Source organism: Cryptomeria japonica, chromosome 10 (genome assembly GCF_030272615.1).
Source record: "Cryptomeria japonica chromosome 10, Sugi_1.0, whole genome shotgun sequence".
NCBI lineage: Eukaryota > Viridiplantae > Streptophyta > Pinopsida > Cupressales > Cupressaceae > Cryptomeria > Cryptomeria japonica.
This window is the reverse complement of record NC_081414.1, coordinates 237,174,036-237,198,082: the sequence shown is the minus strand read 5'-3', so window position 1 is coordinate 237,198,082 and position 24,047 is coordinate 237,174,036. Positions and strand designations below refer to the sequence as shown.

General features: G+C 40.6%; 1 protein-coding gene across 1 annotated transcript in view; it reads right to left on the bottom strand.

Moving 5' to 3' along the window:
* The window catches only part of LOC131055442 (methionine--tRNA ligase, chloroplastic/mitochondrial), a 111,673-nt gene that overhangs the window by 68,617 nt on the left and 19,009 nt on the right, over positions 1-24,047 (bottom strand). The window contains exon 3 of the mRNA XM_057989925.2: positions 23,664-23,813. Coding sequence (XP_057845908.2) covers positions 23,664-23,813 — 150 coding nt within the window. The remainder of the gene's footprint in view (positions 1-23,663; positions 23,814-24,047) is intronic.

Sequence of the window (24,047 nt, the reverse complement as noted above, 5' to 3'; positions counted from 1 at the left end):
AAATTTTCAAGATGATGCAAATGGGAGCCCAAGGTTCTTATTTATAACTTCACACCATCCAATCCAAATGCAAATTCCTTCAAACTCAACTTCTTTCATTTGCATTTCATTCCACCTCACGTGGACCCCAAGAGTGGCGCCATATTCTCAAGTCGACCTTCACGCCAAAAAGCATGGACCCACGATATTCACTTGGCAAACACTAGAGATAAGTCATAAAATAATATCTCTCTTAATAATTTCGACATCCCCTTATTAAACATGAATTTCGCCAAATACTTAGGAGATAATAGACATTAATCCCAAATTCAATAAATCAGTAGCAATTAATCAAATTAATTAAATATTAAACCTTAGGATAAGGAAATAATATTTAATTGTGTCACAAATGACTCCCATACTGATTACTGTCAAAACCAAGATGAAATTGAGCTAGGAAGACCACTGAACTGTTGCAGGATCAGGACCCTGTCCACTGCCAGAAATAGAATTATGCCACACTGCCACTTACTAAAAATAGTAAGTCGAGAACTAATGCTCTGAAAAGCATGATCTTCGCGCCCAGTGATAGAGCATGGAGAGCTCAGTAGGACAATATCACCAAAATAGCCAATCCCTGACTTACTAAAAATAGTAAGTCCTCACCTCATCAATGCTGGACCCTCATTCTTCATTCCACCTAGCCTACGGGTCTCGTGAATAGGCTAATGGACCACTAGAAGGTCATCAATGAGAAGGGGACATTACAAACAGAACCACATAGTACAACTCCGGTGAAGGAACCTGATACGAACGCCATGGACCCTATGCTACTCACGGTAAGCATTGGACGAAAACCTCTCGTGGAGGAGATGGACATAATGGGACAAAAACTCACAAACACCATTGTGGATGGCGGGTCCAGAGTCAACGTACTACCGGAGGAAACATGGAGAAGCCTTGGCAAGCCTCCTCTCTGGCCACCAACATTCCATCTCGTCGGTGCAGACCAACACGGTATCAAACCTCTCGGTACTCTCATGGCACAAATATTAGTGATCGGGACACAACGATTCCTTCTAGACTTCGTAGTCATCCCACTGGAAAGAAAAGCGTACGACGCCCTCCTGGGAAGGGGATGGCTGATCATGGCTAGAGCCAATCATAACTGGAAGAAGAATACACTCTCAATTGAGAGTGACGGTCATAAGTATGTAATCGACCTAAGGAATTAGACCGTCAGTGAAGAGCTCGCGTCATCCGACTCCGATTCGGAGGATTCAAATAGATGGGAGTGGGGTTCCGAAGGAGACAAAGGAGGGAAGAACCCAACAAGGAAGGAGTGTTGGAACCAGACGGATGTTCTGAAGATGGAACTAGTTTGTTGGCCGGACTCTTCCATTGGCGAATGGAGGACTACGAGGTTTTCCACCCGGAGTGCCACATGTTGCAGGTATGCGAGATTGGGGAAACGAGTGGCAGTATGGACAAACAATCATTTCCACCAGAGTACGACAGGTACCAGCAGGGAATGGCATGAGTGGATGACACGCCAGCCCACCAATTTGAATGAGACAAACCCATCAAGTACGAGGAAAGGGGGTGACAAAAGTTAATTTAGGCAAGGATGAGGACCCGCAGGTAATACTCATAGGAGATGATTGGAACCCGTACTAAAGGCGGCGACTTTCAGGATATTTCTAGAATACAAGGACGTCCTTGCCTGGACCTACAAGGACTTGAAGGGGATACCACCAGAACTGTGCGTACATCGCATAACCCTCGTACCAAGAGCCCAACCGGTACGAAGGAGGCCGTACAGGATGAACAAGAACTATGCAGCCAAAGTAAACGAGGAAATCAACAAAATGTTGGAATTGGGGATCATATTAAAAATGGAAACCAGTGACTGGGTTTCTCCAATAGTCATCTCGCTTAAGAAGGAAGCTAATCAGATAAGGATATGTGTAGACTTCAGGTACCTAAATGCAGTAGCCATCAAAGATCCATTCCCCATTCCATTCACTGACAGCATCTTGGAGGAAGTAGCTAGGCACGAGATATACACATTCCTAGATGGGTTCTCGGGATACAACCAAATAAATATTGCAGAAGAAGACAAGCTAAAGACCACATTCGTGGTAGAGGAAGGGGTGTACGCCTATAATCGCATGCCCTTCGAACTATGTAATGCACCTACAACGTTCCCAAGAATAATTCTACACATCTTTGACAAAATGTCCGTAGGAAACTTCAGGGCATTCCTGGATGACTGGTCGATTTTTAGCGACCAGGACACCCATTTGAAGGCTCTCGGAGAATGTATGGAGAGATGTCGAAAAGCTAGACTGGCTCTGAACCCAAGGAAATGCAGGTTTATGGTACCGCAAGGGAAGCTTCTAGGCCACATTGTTTGTAAGGAAGATTTGAAGACAGACCCGGATAAGATAGGAGTGATTGTCAACATGGAGAGCCCAACGAATGTGACAGGGGTGAAATCATTCCTGGGCCACGTCGGCTACTACCGGAGATTCATCAAAGGCTTTGCACAAGTCTCGTGGCCCCTAGATAAGCTGACAAGGAAGGGAGAGCCGTTTGTATGGGGTACGGAGCAGGAATAAGCCTTCAAGGAATTGAAAGATCGGCTGGTGAGTGCACCAATACTAGTATACCCGGATTGGAATAAGGAGTTTCATGTACACGACGATGTCTCCAACTTTGCAATTGGTGCTACCCTCGCGCAGGTAGGGACACAAGGGCTGGACCATTCCGTTTTCTTTGCCAACCGACTCCTATCAAGGGCTGAACGGAACTACAGCACAACAAAGCGAGAGGCACTAGGGATGGTGTACGTCGGACAAAAGTTCTGACACTCCCTGTTGGCTACGCCGTTCACATTTTATGTGGACCATCAGGCGCTAATGTACCTAGTAAATAAACCAATCATCCAAGGTAGGGTAAGTAGATGGCTACTGCTCCTACAGGAGTTTACCTTCACCATTCTTGTACGACCAGGAAACTCCCATGTAATAGCCGACCAGCTATCAAGGATTAGATTAGGGGAACCAGCCGAAGGGGTGAATGAGGACTTTCCAGATGCACACTTATTTCATATTGCAATACTACCATCCTGGTACGAAAAGATTGGCCGGTACCTCTCTACCTCCACATTTCCAAGGGAGATGCCGCCAAGGGAACGGAGGAAGCTGGCACTGAAGAGTAAGAAGCGGGCCCCATACAAAGCTCTTCGGGAGGGGTACGTAGCATATGATATTGATGAAGAAGCGGAGGCTCGAAGGAGAGCGGAGAGTGCAAATAAAGAGGAGGAACCGGTAGACCTGGAGGAGGAGCTTTACTTCGAGGTGTATGGGGCAACCCTAGGTCCCTGTTTAAAAATGGTGCTGAAAACAGAAGATCTATTCGTCATCGCCTCCCAGCCAGGCGAAGCAGAAGCCGGACCCAATTCATTGTATCGAGTGATCCCTAACCCCGCGGGACCACTAGAGGTTGACGAAGAGAAAGTAAAATGGCACCAACAGTACGGAGGTCACTACATTGACTGTCGATATAAGGGGGTGGGAACCGCTCCGTTAGTTGACAAGATATGGGACCTGGAGTACGTAGGGACTTGTTGTGCACAAGAATGTTATAGGAGACTTCTGCACGTCTGTATGTGGTTGCACGATTCGGAGATAAAAATGAAGACTCAGAACGATCCCTCAGGAATGAAGAGGAACAACAATGGGGATGAGGCCATCGACCAGGAACCAAACAAAAAATGGAAGGAAGACAGGACATGTAACAAGGGAAGAGCAAAGAAGAAGCATAGCACCCGACCAACAAAGAGAAAACGAAGGGGGCAGAAAGATCATTCAGCAGCAGTGGTAGAAACAATAAACTGGCTAGTGGACCCCAAAAGACCATCTAAAGGGCACAACCTGACCAAGGGATACCTTGGTAAACTGAAGGTACGGGAAAGTACATTTAAAAAGCGTTGTCAAATAAAGGAAGTAAAACAACTATTAAGAAAGGGGGTATTAAAAGTTAGGGAAGGGAAATATATGGAGAGGAGAAAAAGGTTAGGGTCAGCAAGTATTAAAAAATTAAAATGCTAGGCAAAAATAAGGGAAATAAGTAAGGAAAAAATACGACTAGTAAAAAGGCAATTATTTTGTAAAAAATTAATAAAGCATTTGAGCCTAACCCTAACCCTGAAAAAAGTGAATGATTATAAAAACCCCCCAGAGGTTCATTTTTACACAACACACAGGCAAGATTGTACGAGTAACAGCAAAAGGGGCAAGAAACAGGAAGCGAATCTAGAAGGTGCAGCAAGGGAAAATCTGTACGGCGTATGGATTACAGCAACCAGGACCAGACGAAGTAAACAGTACGGCATGACAGGTAAACCGTATGGCGTGGCAAGTAAACCATACGACGTAGTAGGTGAAGCGTACGGAGCAGCCCTTCAATGCTCGTCGTACTGTAAGGTCGTACAGTCCACACGAGCATACCTGGAGGTGCATCCGTACGGTGGGTTAGTACAACATCAGGGAAAGTCATATGGAAGGGAGGTGTCGTACAACAGACAAGACGCGCAAACTGGAAATCCGTACGGGAAGAGGGGGTCATACGACGAAGAAATTCAATACCTGCAGGACCGTACGGACAAGAAAGGTACGAACGGCAAGGGAGAGAAAACGTCATACAAAGGAAATCAGGCACTGTACGGACAACGTACGGAATTAAAGACAGAGGACAGTGTGATCCGTACAGTATTCTGTACAACTGCGCTACAGGAGGAATTCCTCGCCATCCATACGGAGCTGAATAAAGAGTTGGCATGCATCAGAGAGGTCGTACGGACAGGAGAGGAAGGTATAAAGCCCGTCAATACGTTAGAGAAGTGGCACTTGATTTAATGGTTCATACCAATTGGCAAGCCACACTGTCGAACGGTTATAATAACGACCGAGGACGGGATAGAGGTAGGAGAACGAAGCAAAGCATTTACATTACAGCCATGACTGCCATAGAGCCGACCAACAACAACAAGAAGGTCAGAACCAGGCCAAAGGTTCAGAAGGATTCGGAGGGAATCACGACAGAGAATGTAGCATTTGAGAGCATGACCAGAAGCGAATGTCGTACCTGGTGGGAAGAAAACCCTCTAGACCATGTGATCAAGGATTCTCTCAGGAAGGCCGAGGTAGTCCATGCCATCCAAATGCACACATTCAGCATCAAGGATTTTGAGCCAGTTATGCACACCATGGTGTCCCGAAACAACCCGTAGAAACGAGCTTTTGTCATTCAATTTCAGGGGTGCACAGTGCGAGTTTCTTTTAAACCAGAGGACTTCAAGAGGGTATTTGGTATACCCGAGAAGGGAGCATCCGCAGCCAAACCTACCCAAAAACTCACCAAGGAAAAAAAGAAATAAGTGATAGATTTGGTATGCAGGGACGATCTCACAGAGGAACAGTGGAAGAGTGTCTGGTCTGATGGCAAGGGGTGAAGCGTGAGTTTATTGCACTAGGAGAATGGAGAATGCTAATGGACCTAGTAAAAAGTCGCCTTACAGGAGCCAGCCGTGCATCCAACATAGCTGTTTGGATGATAGGGTTAATGAATGGGATTAAGTGTGGGAAAGTGTACAACTAGGGGCAACTCCTGGCGGAAAGAATCCATGATTTTCTCAAACTGGAACACAAGACATTCTACATGTGCCATCATGCCATCAGCCTATTCCTGGACGCCGTACGCCTGCAAGTACCACCAGAAATGTGGGGAACCTTCGAACCGCGCAGACAGGTGGAACTGAATAAACCTACCATGTACTACCATACCCACCTGGACACACTAGGTAACACTGCGCAACCGGCCAAAAAGAGAAGGAAGTTGGACACGTCCATAGAGGTCGAAGATGCCATCAGCACAGAGGATTCGGAGGAGGAAGCAGAAGAGACTGAGGAGCAAGAAAGTGGTGATGAGGGGTTCCATATGGCACCACACATAGCTGCAGAGGATGAAGGGGAAGCAGAGTCGCAGCAGCAAGAAGAGGAGGAAGAGGAGGTTCAACATGGAGGGTTACGGGCACAATGGAAGAGTACGAGGGTAAAGTTCACACCTCCGAAATTATCTTCGGCACACTTGGTACCGCAGGAGGCACTTACGGTGGCCAGTCCTGTGGGGGAAGTATGACTAGTAGGGGTGTTGTTTCGAAAAATCAACGAAGGGGAACCACCAGCACAACGACGGGTATCATTGCCACAAATCAGCTTGGTTGTACTTGCGACAAAAGCCACAGAGGGTACTAGTACGATAGACCAGACAGTGGCAAGGGAGGTCGTACCAAGAAAAGACACAATGGCCTCGCAGGGAATTGGTACAGCAGATCCAGGTTCTGGTACAGCGGACATTGGTACGGTACCAACGGGTACTGGTACAACATCAGCATGTACTAGTATGGTCCCAGTAGGTACTGTACGGTTTCCGCATGTACTCGTACGGTTTCAGCAAGTACTTTTACGGCTTCAGCGGGTACTAGTACGACTCCAGCAGGAACTAGTACAGCACCAGTAGGTACCGACACACCGGGTGCTAGTATAGTTCCAACAGGGAAGGAGGAGGCACGGAATATATCAATGACTGGGGATAGCCTAGAGATGTTGGCAGCACTAGAGACACTCGCGGATGAAGATATAGATGCCTCGCTAGATGAATAGTTGGGACAGTTCACAGTCACTCCACACTTTCCCCCCTCCCCTGCACCGCACAGCATGGCCATTGGGGCGCACCTAACACCAGACAGAACTATTACTATCACAAACCAAGACGTGGGGATGACAGAGAGCATCAGGCCCCGAGAAGTGGCGGGAAGGACCAAAAGAGCAGCTATGATGGGGAAAGTGAGCCAGAAGGATCACTAGCAAGGCTCCACCTCACTCCACCAGATCCGAGTGATCCAGCAAGCTCACTCCAGCGATTCCTTGGAGAGCTACAGGGGCTCTCCGATGTTGCACGGGGAATGGCACAGTTGACTGGGCAGATGGAGGTCGGCAACTTTGTCGACGCTAGGCAACTGTGTCAATTCATGACTACGGGGTGTGCAGGTGAGTTTGCACGCCACTTCGAGCAACAAGGGTGGTCAGACCGTAGTACGCCAGAGATGGTTCAGGGATGGACTCACAGGCACCTGGTAGGAGGCAGGGGCACTTTGGGCACCACCTTTTGCAGCATGGAGGGGGCCTTCCAGGATGTGTACTTGCGGATGCAGCGGCACCAAATAGAGCAGGAGGCCAAGCAGTTGTATATAACAAAATTGGAGAAGGGGAGAAGCATACACAGTTAGCTGCAGTAGAAAGGAACCTGCGGAATGAGTTGGAAATGAAGATGACTACCTATGAGGCCCGTTGCAGCATGCAGAAGGAGGTGCAAGTACTGGCAGCCAAGGTGGCAGAGCTCACCTCACAAATGGAGCAAAAAGATAAGAAACTGTTGGAAGCTGCCCACATGGTAAAGAAGGCATGGGAACGGCAGCTGCTGGCAGAAAAGAACCTAAGACTTCACACCTGACAACAACCTTCCTCTCCGGCCACTACAGGGACGCCTCCTCCCTCTTCTCGGTCCTAGTTTATGTTTTGTAATTCAGCTCCTATTGTCTTAGTCGTCTGGAAGACAACTACTTTTGGGGGGGGGCTAATGTTAGGGGTAAATAACTTACGTTAGTAGGAATGATAGTTATAATTGTGTTTATGTTGTGTTTATGGTTATCTTGCGTCGCCGAGAGGTTCCTGTCAGGTAGTTGGGAGTTGGTGACAGTTGACAACTTGGCCAACCGTCGGGTCTATATATTGTTTGGATGGAACCTCGACAGGGGAGATTATGTATGGATATATTTTGGATAATTCAATAAAGATGTAACTCTTCCAGTCTAGTTGTTTATCATTACTACTTATGATGTGATATGTGAATGTTCTGTTATGTGAATAACTGGTACGTGTGGAGAACACTGTGGTATCTGTGAGTGTTACCAACCTTACATTAAGGACTAAACAAGCAGCTCCCTCTTTATCATCATCTTGTTGAATTCTTTCTTGAATTGTGAATGTTGTCCTTCTTCTCATTGTTGTCCTTCATATCCGCTTCCTTGAACGTGAACTAGTCCTCTTTCATGTTGTGAATTCCATGCATTGTTGAGTTCTTTATGTAGAGAAGTCTACTTCCAAGTTGCTTCATTTGCTTTCCTTGAACTTGGACTCCTTGAGCTGATTCTCTTTCATGTTGTTGAGTCCTTGCATCTCAACCTTGAATTCCACATTTCAAAATGGATTGCACTTGAATTTTGCACTTTCGTCTAAGGATTTTTACAAAATTTTCCTTATTCTCCCCTCCTATCAAGGTCAAAAAATCCGACCTTGACAAGGAATTTTCCTTGTCTTGGTATCACATTCCTTGGAATTTTATTTATTTTTCCACATTAAGAAGTATTTTCCAAATTTTCACACTTTTGACAACATTTAGCATTTTTGACCTCAATTCTCAATCCTAACGTTTGATCATGGTTCTAGGATCGAAACTTGAACTCCTAACTTGACCTACCTATTGTGCATATCGCACACACCCCGTCAATGACAAGGGACCCCCACTGCTCGCGGAGAGGAAGAGAAGAAGCCCCAGGTTTGGTGGACAAATCGAGCAAGTAATAAATTCGCGCAAACGAGGATATCTGCTAAACAACAAGAGCAAAGAGGTCTCGCAATTAGCTCCAGAAAGCCGAAAATCTTCAAATCTTGTTCAGAATCGTGCGATATAGTCTTTATTAAGCTGAAAACCATTAAAACTCTCAAAAATACCTTTCATGCTGACTTTCAAAATGGCTCAAAATCCCAAAAATTGCAAAGCATAAATTCGTGCAAAATACCAAAGAGCCCGAAATCATGGATAAAATAAGTAGGGCGCGTTTTTTGTGAGGTTTGCAAAAAGGGCTTTCAGCCCAAAAAATCGCGTGATGTAAAACGCTTAACTTATTTTAAAGTTTGCAAAATGGCCATTCAAGCCGAAATCGCGAAAACGCGAAGGAGAAGGCATTATTTTAAAGTTTGCAAAAGACCCTTCCAGGCCGAAAAATCGCGTGATGTAAAACGCTTAACTTATTTTAAAGTTTGCAAAATGCCCTCTTAGCCCGAAAATAAGTAGGGCGTTTAACTTATAAACTTCACAAAAACCCCTTCCAAGCCGAAAATCGCGAATTTTACCCAATATGCCCGAAATAATGAATATCTAGCATTTTGGGTGAATGACCCGGAATTCAAAGGGGTAACAAAGGCGTTCAAAAACAAAATCTCGCCAAAGTCTTTATTGCCCGAAAATCATTGAAGCTGCAAATTTCTCTAATTCGCCGAAAAAACAAAAGGACAAGTTTGTAAAAACATCGCTCAAAGTGCCCACATAAACCGAGAATCTAAACTTCAAAATTGACTTGCTTAGCCAAAAAAGTGAAAACGTCTAAAGCTGGCAAAGCCCCCCTCCAAGCCAAATTGCAAGATAAAGAAAAAAATTGAGTGGCCGGAGTAAGAGAAATAAAAGGCCAAATCGCGATGTGTACAAACTCGGCCTTAAAGGCTAAATTATAAGGCGTGTGAAGTTCTCAAATCGGCTTTCTAAGCCGGAATTCAAAATGAAAGTAGAGGTGAACGCTTAAGGGAGAAAATCGGCCAAAAAGGCCAAAGTGCTAGCTCCAAATTCGCAAAATAGTGCTTCAGGCCGAAATTGCTAAAGTAAAGGTAAAACTCATAAAACAAAGATCTCTCCTTTTGGGTGAATGACCCGAAATCATAAACAAAGGGCAAGTAAAATAAAGAGAAGTCTCACATTTTTGGTAAAGCGTTCGAAATTGGAAGGTTTAAACTTAATATCTCGCAGTTTACCTCTTAGACCTGAACTTTGTCTAAATTGGAGAGCTTCTCAGACGAAGGATTGGATCTCGCATTTCATGTAAAAAGTAAGAAATTCAAAGATACATCTCACAAAGAGCTTCTCAAGCCCGACTTCGCCAAACAAGAGATCGATCTCGCCTAAGAAATTTGATGTTTGTTAAATTAAATTATTTAATTTTTCAAATTGATTTATTAAAATGAAATTGATTGTTCGCAATTCAAGGACGTCATCAGAAGAAACCAGGAGAAAGCCTGAAACGACAAAGCCAAGCGCTGAAAGCTGAAGAAGAAGATGCAGGAACGCGCTGCAGGAGCGCGAGATCTGAACCGAGCATTGGGAAGTATGCCGCTATGCCACTAGACCACAAAGTTGAAGTCCGCCACCAGGACCAAAGACCAAAGAACACTCCGAATGCGGCAAGTCTATGCATTCTCGAGAAATACACAGCTGGATTTAATTCCAGAAGTTTAGTTTCTGAAAACTGAAATTGTTTTATTGTAAAACTGCCAATGGGCTCCACTCAAGATATTTTGAAACAAAGGGGAAACAGGTCAGTTGTGGATAGTTATGTCCAACTACCGGATAGACTCAAATTAATGCCAAAGAAGTTGTGGGTAGTTGGGATAGTGGTCGGGAGGATAACTGAAAATTGAGTAGGCATGGGTTAAGGCTGCTAACTTCTGGAAGGCTAGTCGGGACCCTTGGATGCAATCCATCCTAGCCTCTAATTCATATTGTAAAAATCTATAAAAGGCAGAGGCCTTTCTTTTGTAAAGGGTTAGAATTTTTGGTGGTTAGACAATTAGAAGGTTAGATTGTTAGAGAGTTAGATTTTAGAAGTTAGAATAGGTTAGATCTTAGCAGTAGCATAGAGATGCTGCAGAAATTGTTGTAATAGGCAACTGAAATCAATATATAGATATTGATTTGGTGTTTATTGTCTTGTTTTCATCCTATTTGCATGGTTTCTTTCAGCATTTTAGATAGATCTTTCTATTTTGGGTGTGCAGGTATTTGATAGCTTCAGGCTCATACCATTGAGGATATACTGATTGTGTATCCTTTTGTATGGTTAACGTGAGCCTTTGAATTGTGCTTAGTTCAATTATAGGTGTTCATCTAAGCTGCGCCAAAATTGGGTGCTTAGTCGTGCATTTGCAGTCTGAAAATCTTCCAAGTCCCCTTGAAGATTGCACCATTCCTGCAAGGTTGTGAGCTATTCTGGCCAAGCAAGGATTGGTTATGTTGAATCCGTCTACCCGCATACCAGTCTTGTTAGATTTAGATCTCCTATCCCTTCCCATTTAATTTTATTTCGCAATTCGAGAATCGTAGAAGACCATCTTGTTGCAAAATTGTAAGTCCCCTTGTGCTCCCAACAAATCACATCAACCACTAAGCTATCCTGTAGTCAAGACCTGACAACCGAAACATTGAGGTCATCCCCATTGATCAATTTAACACAGCATTAGGGATTTCCTTATCTCAAGAGAGGATAGGATACTCACCCAGTACATTCTATTCTGCATTGGCCGGATGGAGTCGTAGCAATACGATTTTAGACACGTCAACACTACCCATTTCCAAGGACAAAGTTATAGTCTTACTCATTTCAAGGATTGATCAATGTTCCCTTCCAGATTGACAAGAAAAAATGATACCCTCTCACAAACAAAAGCTAAAAACTACAAAATTATTGCCAGAGTAAAACAAAACTAAGCAAAACTACTAACCTAGGTGTTGGTGTGTTTTTTATGCACGCGCAACTCAGAATAAAATACCCAGAGATATCCTATTCTCTCTTGATCAAAACCTTCTATGTGCTAAACAGATGGACTGTGTGATCACAAAGACGACTCCAAGGTTCCAGATTCATGCGAATAGTCTTAGTTGGTTTGTTGTGATATGCTAGTAATCTCAAGGGGGACTTACACAATTGCGAGGAGTTAATCAATCTAAAGATTTTGCTGATTCCTGTCTTACTTTTTTTTGGAACGATTTTCAATAAGTTCTACTTCCACTAGACTTGAAAAAAAAGGCAAAAGATGAGCGTTTAGGAAGATAATTCTAACCCTAAGCTAATCCTATGAACTCGGAGACAGAAATTGCAAAAGTGGAATCAAAACCAATTCTTGCTTTGCCAAATTCAACAACTACATAAGAATGGTGCAATCTTCTAAGGAATTCAAAAGATTTTCATATCACTCATATTCACCAACATTTTGAACAATGAATAAAGCAATAGAAGTTAAATTTCATTTACTGGTTCAAGCTAACTTTGCACAATAACTGAAAATCATCCAATTATCAAAAGTATGAACACGTCATTCCACATTGAGCAATTCCATCAAATCCTTCATTCAATCTAATAAATTGAAAATAAAACCTATTCTAATGAGAGCAAAGAAACCATGCTAACTTGCAAAAGTAGACAAGATTCACCAACAATTGAACAATGAATTATGTCTTAGCACTTAAGAAGTATCATTACAACAATTTCTCTGAAGTCTCTCATATCAAATAAATGAAATGAGGAGGGTTTATATAGGCACCCTTATTACAAAGCAACGGCCTAGATTGATTTAAGATCAATGGCCAAGATTAAACAGTAAACCTAATTAGGGCAAGCTAACATAGTTATCCAAAATGGACCAATGAGAAATGAACAACTAATAGATCCAACTTTCTTTTAGAAGCAGACGTCCCTTATCCATTTCCTTGGCAGCAAAATTCGATGAACCCGGTCATTATGGGGCCCAGCTCTTCCATTGGGACACTTGGCAGAATGTAAATTTTGTACTCCATCAAGTCCATGTCATCCTCACCAGTGGAAAAAGTAGCTATCCAATCAACTTCCAGCCTTCAAAAATCACCTTCAATGGACATGAAAGAGGATGCCTTGCTGAAATGTTGCCTTTGGATCGAATTTGCAGAAGTGAAAAATTTATTTTAAACTTTGGCCTTCAAGTTCTCCACATCCAAGTCCTTGTCTAAGACTATTTCCTGCTTAAGCACATCAGTGACCATGATGAAGACCTTGTCTTGGACAGCTTTGATTATTTCCTCTATTCTAGCACCATCATTCTTCATTCGCTCCAAGACTTCTCCTCTAGCCACCAAAGCATGATACCATGTATTGAAATCATATGATGTTCTGGCATCAATTTTACATTTCCATTGCCCAACTCATGTTCAGGAATTCCATTCAACACCTCAAACATAGAATTTTATTTTCTTGGATAATTTGGAAATTCTCCCAAAATTCAGCTATGCACTCATGAAGGAAGAGACCCGACCATAGACTTGTGCCAATTCTTCCACGAATTCGGTGGCCTTATTTGCAACTTCTGCAATCCATTCTTTGGCCTCTTGGGCTACCATCTTCATTCCCTCAAAATTTTCAACTAACTCTTGTGTAAGAACCAAAGGTGGATGTAATGTCCCCACTTTAGCAGTTGACCAAGTGTATGTGCGTTAGCCTATCTCTACATGGTCCCGAGGGCTAACGAAGGGTTTAAGGGGATCCTGGAGTGTTTTGGCCTAGTCATTTCCAATTTGGGCCAAAACGGAGTTGATTTACTTAGTTTCAGGCATACTATTTTTAGTAAGTCAGCAAGACACAACGGAGGCTAGTTTTGGTGATTGGATTCGATACTCCTTGGCGAGAGATTTCCGACAAGCTATCACTCGCCCTATTCGGAGTCCGATTGCTAATATATTTTAATGCCTGAAGTGTTATTAAAGTAACATTTAATTTAATTGTAAAATATTAAAGTGTTACTTTAATTTTTATTTTATGGGGTTGTGTGCAAATCAAAGGGGCACCCAAGGGAGACATAAGCGAATATTTTAATATGTTTTATATTGCACATATTTTATCCCACATTGCTCAAGTGAGTTGGGTCGACCCTTGGAGAAAGAATAAAAGGAAGCTTTTGTGGCTTCATTCAGCATGTTGAATATGAGAAGAAATTGTTGTGTGAGTTGCAGATCTGTTCTTGGCATTAGAGGACGTCTATCCTCTCTTGTGACATTCTAGACGTCATTCCCTTGGGATTTGGCCTTTGGAATCCATTGCTATCAGCTTCATTAATAGGCAGATTGGGTGCATCTCCAGCTACAAGCAGATTTGGTGTTTTGCTCATACCTTCTCCACTTCTTGACCAATGCTTATGCCATTCTGAAGGGATGATTTTATGATGATATTGGACTGATTGAAGACTAATTAATACTGTAGCAGCACTGTAGCGCAGCACTATTCACGTTACTGTAGCACGACACTATTCATGTTACTGTAGCACGACACTAATCACGCTACTGTAGCACGGCACTATTCATGTTACTGTAGCACGGCACTATTCGTGTTACTGTAGCAGCAAGATGGGAAGTCATTGCTGGAATATTATGTCAAAAAAGCTGGAGTATTTAGTGAGTTAAAAAAATCTGCTATGTATTTGATTTTAATAATTCTGGAAATAATATCATTTCAGCAGTAGTTCAATCTTCATGTTGCACATTATTGTAATTTCCTTCTAGTTCATGTTATATGATTTCAAATCTATGCAAAGACTAAAAAACAAACAAACATTTCATTTCTGAAGCCATAAGAGGTTTAAACATTAAACGGAGAAATAAGGAGTTGAATGCAAACTGTTTGACTTAATTCCTATCAGCAGTTGGTTTAGTTTTTGGGCATTCTAGGGTGTCCATTACAGTGGAGCAACTACTGCCTCTTCAGTTCTGATGGGATTTACCAAGTGTTGGATATAACCTTTCAATTGTTCATTCTCTTCCTTGAGTTTGTTTTACTTTTCTACTTCTCTCCTTAGCCTTTCTTTGATGGCATTGACTCAATCATTCAGCTCCTAAAATTCTTATTCCTTTGTAGTAGGACCTATGTCCACAGTCATTAGTTCATATTCTTCAAGAGCAATGTCTTCTTTGGATTTGTCAAAATTTGAAACGGCCACCTGTACTGAACGGGATCCTGTGCCATCCTTATGGATTAAGGAATATTTCTTTGCCTTCTTTTCCACAGGCCAATTCAGTCTAGCTAAGAACTCTATTGAATCGTCCACTGGTTGGACTTTTACAATAGCTTTCTTTATCATTCTTTGCAATAACCAACTTGGTAATGTTGGTTGTTCAATGCCATCATCTTCTTTGTTTTCTTCATTTCCTTCACTTTCCTCAATTCCCCTGAGTGCGAAAATCATTCCTTCTTGAAAACTTCTTTTAATGTTTCCTTCTCAGCAGTAATCAAATCAGTTGACCATTAGCCTATTCCGGAGACCCGTAGGCTAGTCAGAAGCAGAAATTAGGGTTGGATGTTTCAGCATTTTCAAAGGATTGCATGTTGGAGTTTGTCACTTTGGGTTCTGGATTCCTTCTGGGTTTTTGGAAAGCTTCACAATTATGGTACATGCATAGCAAGCAACGAAGTTTGGCAAACCTACTATTTTTAGTAAGTGAAGGCGACGGCAGCTTATTTCTCTGGGTTTTTTTGGGTTTTTTGAAAGCTTCGCGATAGTATAACATGCAAATCAATATGAAGACCTTTTCTGGACTTACTATTTTTAGTAAGTACAACAGCTGCTCAAATTGGGGTTAAAATCACTTTGGAAACACTTACTATTTTTAGCAATATGCTATTTATTGTAAGTACTATTTTTAACAGTCCTATTTTTGGCAGGGGTTCTGTAGCTCGGCTAAGTGGCTATTTCTGGCAGTAATATTTTTGGTAGGATCATGTGTTCGAACTCAGATGACTATTTTCTGCAATGCAATTCAGTACCTTGACCTTAGCTCATTTTGGCAGTATTCAATATTTGGAAGCAAAAGTATTTTTTAATACTTTATTATTCCCCATGGCCTAGGCGTAATTTGTGTTATGACTTCAAGGGGTCGACATGGTGTTTTTAATTAAATTATAACTTAAGGCAAGATGGACGATTTCCTAAGTAAGATTGCCTAAGTTATATTATTATTTGAAAGTCATTGTTGAGCGCTCACTTTACACATTATCTTATAACCATTATATTTATCAAAAGTGGCGATTAAGGGTGGATGTGAGTTGGGCAAATTATGCTAAGGAGGTGAAATGAAGTGCTAATTGAATTTGGGCACCATATGAGTGGAATTTGAATTTGAATTTGGTCTACAGAGAGGTTATAAATAAAGGCCTTGGACTCTCATTTTGGATCATCCATGAATATTATAAAAAAGTGTTGTCGAAATGTTGTTGGAATGCTTCGAGGAATGCTTACCTCCTAGATTGTATGCTTAGTTTCTCGCTTGAAAGACAGCGACTAGTTGAGATTTGGGACTGTTCTTCACTCAAAAGAATAGATGGAATTTATTGTGAATTTTGGGTTCGAAGTTTTCTGATTTTTGGAGTGTTGTGTGTGAGTTGCAGGTTGCTGATTTTCAGTGTGGCTATAGGTGTGTTTTTCTCATAAGTCTCTATGTGGATTCCTGATGGTTCTAGGTATTCGCTCAACCTCTTCCTATGCCCTAGGCGATTCTTCATGTAAATTCCCAACGCTTAATTTGGAGTTATGATTTTTATTTGGCAAATTGAAGTTCCTGCCCTATACGTACTATGTTGGGAGGTGCATTGGGTTGTGTGTCATTGGTTTGTGCATTGTTTGTTGCTATTTATCAGTTCTACCTTAGTCGCCTCATGCCTGGGGTCCTTTCAAGTGTGTTTTGAGGTTGTTTAGTTGGGATTTGAATGAGTTAGAAGTGTTTTTGTGGGGGTTTAGTGTTGCTGGTCTGCATTTCTAGCTTGCTGTTCATGTATATCAGATTTTGGAATTTGAGGTTGGAGTTGTTTTTTGGGAGTTTGAGTTCATTGATTTGGTGGGAAAGGTACTGGTTATTATTTGCAGCTGTTGGACTTGTTATCAGCACTTGATTTGCCATTCATATTCATCTTGTAATGCTGGTTAGTAGTACTAACAGCAAGTTTCTTGATTACTCTTAGTCACACTACATAAGTGGAAGAGGCTGGCTTTGCCGCCTATCTTTTGGACAGCGATATCTCATAATCAGAAAATCCATATTATCCATTGTAAAGCTAATTAGTAGTACTAACAACTATCTATTTCTAGATTGTTGCACGGGACCCACTGAATAAGTGGAAGACGCTGGCTTGGCCGCCTATCTCATCTTATTGTAATTATGTCCTCCCGCTGAATAAGCGGTTGACTAGATTGTTATTATTATTTCAGTCCTGCCACTGAATAAGTCATTGAGTGATCGTTGTTTACTTTGGTCTCTCTGAATTGTAATTGGCTGGTTACACTGCCAAATTATTGTTGAAATTTCTATTACCCATTGGACAAGCGGAAGGGGTTGGCTTGCCGCCCAGCATTGTACTTTCCAGTGGAATATTGAAGCTAATGATCCCCTTATCACCGTATGCTCTCACCTTCCCACATTGGGGTCTTGGTGATCAGAAAGTGCAAGGGTTACCTTTTAGCAATGTTTTGATTACTTTTTCTAACCCAAATGAGTACTTTGTGGTGTTTGACAATTGGAAAATTTGAAAAAAAGTAAGGGGATATTTCACTTCCTTCCAAAATATCCACTTCAATATTTTCCAACTCCATATCCATTGTCATTACTGGATTATCAGGGCCATCAAGAATAACCTGCTGCTGAACTAGTTCCTCATTTGGTTCTTCACAAACTGGAGGAGGAATATCCATCTCAACTTGTTGATCATCTGCAACCGGAGCCTTGCCCTTACTTGTGGATGAGCCAACTTCTTCAACCAAAGAGGTGTTGGCATAGGAAGATGCTTTATTTGTTTTCTACTTCTTTCTTCTTAAACATTCTACTGCATCTTTCTTTCTCCTGGAATTTCCACTTCTTGGCTTCTTAGTATCATGTGTTACTTCATCCTCTTCGAAAGAACGGGAATTCAAGTTTCCCATCAAATCATAGGTGAAGGGGATATTTTTCTCCCTCAGCTTGTGAACTTGTTGATCCACCCACCACCTAGTGAACTTCATGACTGGTCTCATTAGTGTATCCAAATCTGAAATCTCAGGTCCAGACGAATCCATTGCAAGAAGAGGTCTATCTTTTACTTCCTCATAGCGTGGCTGAGTGAAATTTCCATCATCTTCCAACTGATCTAGTATTGGGAAAAGTTCAAGTGTTCTAATCATGCTGACTGATACCACAGACCACATTCTCTTTCTTACTTCATATTCATCATCCGCATTGGCCCGGAAATCCTCAAGATCAACTTTGTGTTTGTATTTTCTTCCATTAACCATCCCAATATGATGATGGGGATCAAAGTTGAATTTTGATCGGTAGAAGGAGAAAGGATACCATTGCATCTCCGCATCTTCTTTATCTACTGTCTACGTTGATGGACATGATTCTAACATTTTTCTAATGAAAAGAGGGAAAGAAATTCCAATATTCTTCTTGGCTATTTGGATTTTCTCAAATGTATCCAGCTGCCTGATGACTTCTAGTAGGACTATTTTGTTTGTTGGAAATTTTGGAATCTTATACGAGCATCCTGTGAATCCTTAGACTCTCAGGTATGTGAATCTAGGGAACTAAATGTACCAAGACCTGAACCTTCTTGTCAAATATTTTGCTTCTTGTGTCAATCTTTGATTAGTACCTCCTTGAAATGTTTTGGTGATGTACATAAGGAATGCATCATTAACTCTTTTGAAGTGGGATTTCTCCTGCATATGCAATTGCGGATAGCAATCATATGCCTTGAATTGGCCATCCTTGTTTCCCACAACGCCTTTGCAAATCAATCCCTTATACTTGTAACACCATGAGCCAATATGTAAATGGCATAGGAACTCATGTAAAAAGACTAGGTGTGTTCCAAGTTTCTCAGCTACTCATCAATGTTGTTACTAATTATTTTTACCCAATTGATCATCTTGACACCAATAGTGATACATCCAAGGTTCAAATGATGAAGCTTGAGGACTTCCCATGATCCTGTTGAGCAATAGAACAAGGTATCCATACTCCTCAATGAAATCAGTCTGGAAAAGTTTCCTAGGGACTTTGGTATAATGAGGTCTTGGTTTAAGCAGCCATTGTTTATTTATCACTTCAGTGCAAGAGATAGGATCAGCTTCAAAGATTGCTACAGCTTCCTCCTTGGTTTTGTATATGGTAGAATGGTAAGCTAGGATGCCAAATGCCTCTCTGATGGCCTCCTCTCCAAGGTAAGCCATCTTCCATCCAGTTGCCATAATTTGTCTTTCCTGAGTGTTGTAATGCTTTGCACACTCTACCATCAACTCATAGCACTGCATAGCTAGAGGGAATCCAGCTACTTGAACAATCCCATTTCGCATCATTTTGCGTGCAGGTGGTGAAGGAAGGCAATCATCTAGCCTGTACATCCTTTTCTTAAAATCCTTGAGGTCCACATGGCCGAGGTTGGCATCACTAACTTTCTTCCACTTTGTTTGAATCTTGGACTCTTGTTGTGGTCCTTTGTTCTTGAACTTCATTTGTGCTTTCCTAGAAATTCCTCCTTGAGTTGACATCTACTACATGAAAAATATGGAAAATTCCAAAGTTAGAACAAGGGAGTTTGATGTTCACTAAAGGAATTTTGAAGGTTAACTCTGATTTTTTCATTAAATTCTTGAAATTAGAATGAAAACAAGACTATAGTCAAGTCTGAAAAATGAAAATCAGAACTAGTAAAACCTTGGAAATTATGAAATCAAGTCTGATTATGAACTTAGGACTGAAAACCGGACTTAGAAACATTTTAAAACTAAAATCAGACTTGGAAAAATTCTGGAAATTGTAAAATTAAGTCTGATTTATGAAATTTCTGCCTTCAAAATTGAAAAAAGCACAAAAAAGCAATTTGTTCTTTGATGAAATTCGAAGAATTTAAGGAGGAAATCCATGTGCAAGTCTGATAAATTTAAGAATTTAGACTGAAAACAGAAATTTTGAATTTGGAAACCCTGAAAATCTGTCTTTAAACCATTATCAACCTGAAAAATTCGAAGAAATTCCTTAATTGCTTCAATGAATTGCCTTCTAATTCTCCTTCAAATGTCTGAATTCTCCTTAGAAATTATTCTGCACCTGCAATTTCATTTTGAAATCTGCCTAGAGTTTTTGACAGAAATTCTTCCAAGAGCTTGAATTTCCAAGCAATTTATGAATTATGATTTGCCAAAGCTTAAGTTTATAGGGAGGTCGATCCTTGCCTTGCCTTGTTTTTTTGTTTTAATGAATTTTATTTGGAATGAATCAAGTCATGCTTTGGGCTTGAAATTGAACCTTCCCTTTTGTTTTTTTGTTTTTTTGCTTTAAATCCAACACTCTTCCAAGACTAGGTGAATTCCTTCTTGATTGGTATCTTTTTTGCTTTATCCATTTTCACTTTGTCAAAAATCTTCAAACTCTTTTCTTTCTATGACTTATGCGAATTTCCTTGTGCTTTATCTCTTTTTTGCTTTAATCTTTTTATCTCCAACACTTGGGCAAATTTTGCTCTTGCCTATGACTTCTGTTTTTCTCATTTTAATCCATCTCAAGTTAACCAAATTTTCTCCTCTCAACTTGGGAGAATTTTTCCTTGCTTTCCACACTTGCTTTCATCTTTAGCCAAACTTCTCACTTATCCACCTAAAGCAGACTTGCTATGGCCTTGAGGATCTTTTTCATGTTCCAAGGCGGACTTGATGTGTGGATAAAGAATTGTGCTACTCCCCCTAGGCGGACTTCATGATGAATTGGAAAATTTTAACATGCTATGGGCAGACTTGGCATGTGGTTGAGGAACTTTGCCAACAAAGGGGGTGGACTTTGCATGAGCACAAAGAACTTTATGCTTCCCTAGGCGGACTTCACCTCTTGGTAGGATATTTTCCTCATACCTAGGGCAGAGTTTAACTTGACTTAGGAACTTTTTCACTTGCCAAGGGCGGACTTGGGTGCTGATCAAGGAACTTTTTCATGTGTCAAGGCGGACTTGCATGCTGATCAAGGGACATTCCTTACGCCTTGGGCGGAAATGATGTGTGGTTGAGGAACTTTTTCATGTCACAAGACGGACTTCAAGTGCCATTGGAAACTTTGCCTGAGGTAGGGCTGACTTCATTTGCCCTTGGACATTTTGATGATTCCCAAGGCGAACTTCAAATGCTGACAGGGAACTTTCCTCATGCCTTGGGCGAACTTGAGCATAGATTGGAAATTTCTTCCATGGACGAGTGATCTTGGTGTTTTGAACAATCTTGACTCCAGACTTAGCCATTTAAATCCTCATGATCTTCAACTAGCTTTTTAGAAATTTTCCTCTGGATCTGAAAGCTATTTCATACTTGATTTGTTCTAGATGAACTTTCTTGACTTGACTCTTTTCCTAACCTGATGACCACCTGTGATCCCAAAAAAAGAAAAAAGCAACTTTCTATTTTTAGAAAAAAGCAAACCAAAAAAGCAAGGTTCTCGGATTGGCCTCAAAATGCCAAAAACAAAACTTTCTAAATTTAGAAATATAAACCAAAAAAGCAAGTTTCCAGATCAGCCTCAAAATGCCAAAAACAAAACTTTCTAAATTTAGAAAAAAACAAAAGCAAAATTTCCTAAAAATAGGAAGTTGTCAGAATTGACCCCGGGAAATTGCGATTTTACTTCTTCGACCTATCTAAGCACATCTGAATCATCAAAACACTCTTTTGAACATTCCTTCTCCTCAGTGATTTTAGTGACTCCTCCAAATTTCGAAAAACTTGACTCATTTGCAAAGTCCAGAGACTGGAGATAAAACCCTAAGACACCAAAACACTACCCTAAAAAGCAAAAACGAAGGGGGTCCCCATTTGTAATGGAGTGATGTGTAATTACGCAACAACACTAAGAAGCGAAAAAGTGGGGATCCCCATTTCAATGGGGCGTGTGTGTTTACAACACAATAGAGAGGCTTTCCATTTCACTAGTAGCTATCCAAGGAAGAACCACCCAAGCATCAAGTAATAAAAAATCTCAATCTTCACCACACTTCAGATCTTTTCTGATTGGATTGCTTACAAACTTGTGATTTTTTTCTTTTGCAGCTGCTTGGTGGGAAGATTGCGGTGCAAAAATCCCAAATCTTCAACCTTGTAGCACCTACGGATGTAAACACAATTGGAGTTTATTTGATTCCATTCACATAAAGAAACACAAGTTGACACAAAAGCACCTCTTTGAACTCATCTTCATGTGATATGACCTTCACCTTCTCTGAAAAAAGTGGAGGGCTCAGATAATCGTGAATTGACTAACTTGTATGATATTGATCCATTTAACAACTAGACTACATTCAATGAGAACACCATGTTTACAAAAGATGATATCGTCAAATTTGAGATACAAGCAGAGGAGGGTCCTAAGGAGTTGCAATTACTTTGCAATTCAAGGGTAGGGTCGATGCTGCAACCAACATAGAGAAGTAGGCCCCATCCATCATGAGGATATATATAAGGAAAAGAAAGATGTAAAATCTTGTAATGAATGAAAGTGTAATGTTTTATGATACTATTTGCTTCACATCATATTATCAGCTGTTGTATTTGCATTTTGATGCAATATTGAACCCATTATTCAAATCTAATAGAAACATTTCCACAATGTTATAAAACCTCATTTCATATGTTTTGCAACTGTATTTTGCATGATGTTTATGTTTTATCAATGAATGGAAGTATTATTTTAAATCTGTCAAGTCTTGTCAAGTTTTTGCCAAGTCCAAGTCAAAACCGAATCTGCCAAATTTTGTCAAGTTGCAAGTTTGAAACAACAGTACACATAAACAATAAGATGGAGATTCCGCCATTTGAGCATCATTTTAGAAAATATGTTAAGGTTACATAAGTTATAACATATCATCACAAAAATTGAAATTGTAGACTTGGGGAAAGCACATGAAATTTAGGAAGGTTGAAATACCAAGTACCAATACAACTTTGTTCCATATCTGCAATGTCTCTGAATTAATTTGACATAGGACACTGTACTCTTGCCTTAAAATAGTTTTCTCGTATAAGGCATTGTCCAGATTCAATTAATAATTAATTTCAGTTGCTAAAAAAACAATTTTGTAAGCTTAAACCTTTATAGAAGAAGCAAAAAAGATAAATTTCAATTCTTTAAAAACAAACATTTGTTGTCCATTTTATTTAATTGAAATATGAACATTTTGCCCCCTACAATGACTATGTTCCATGGGAAAGCATCCCCATCCCTCAGGACACCATTTTGGGGATACTTTAGGCATTCCCATTTAGAAATTCCCTATCACACCCAAAAGGGAACTCTGTAGAACATTGATTATTTAACTTGTTTGGCATTTGCTAAATGTGCAATGACATCTCCAAAAAAATCTACAACTCAATAATCTACTTTGCAACTTCACTACTGGCAGCATTTTGTATCATTGCCAAATTTCAACTACCTCAATTATAATATAGCTTATCAGCATATAAGAGCTAATAATAACAGCATTGAATATCTTTTAGCTTGCAGAGCCTGTGGACCATATCACATAATAAGAAATTAAAAAAATTTAAGATGAAATTGAGGTGTGGTTTCCTATTCAAGACGTTACTCATTTAGTACAGGATATGGAACACAACATAGAAGTTGAAATTGTTTAGTAATAAACCTAACAGATATATTTATTTAGAGTTGTGTGGTTCTCAATTTAAAAAAACAATAAATGTAGTGAGTACCTTGTATTCTTCACAATTAATACAGTAAAGTCCCTCATAGTCTGCACGATAGATATCTCCCTTCTCAAAGACTCGTAGATAAAACTCCTTTACAATCGCTTCATGATAAGAATTTGTTGTACGAATGAACTTGTCATAAGATATGTCCAGCTGACAGGAAATTTAATAAAATTAAAATTTGAGTACGTACAAGGAAAAAACATTAAGATGAGCTCATATCCAACCATGTTAAAAAATGAACTAGGCAGAACATGATTTGTTTATAAGCTTGAATAATAACTTTTAAACATTAAGGAATGAAAGATACACGAGCAGAAAAGAAAGGAGACACGTTTATTTTGAACTTAATTTTCCAACTAATCTTTTCCATCTGACTTCAGCCTT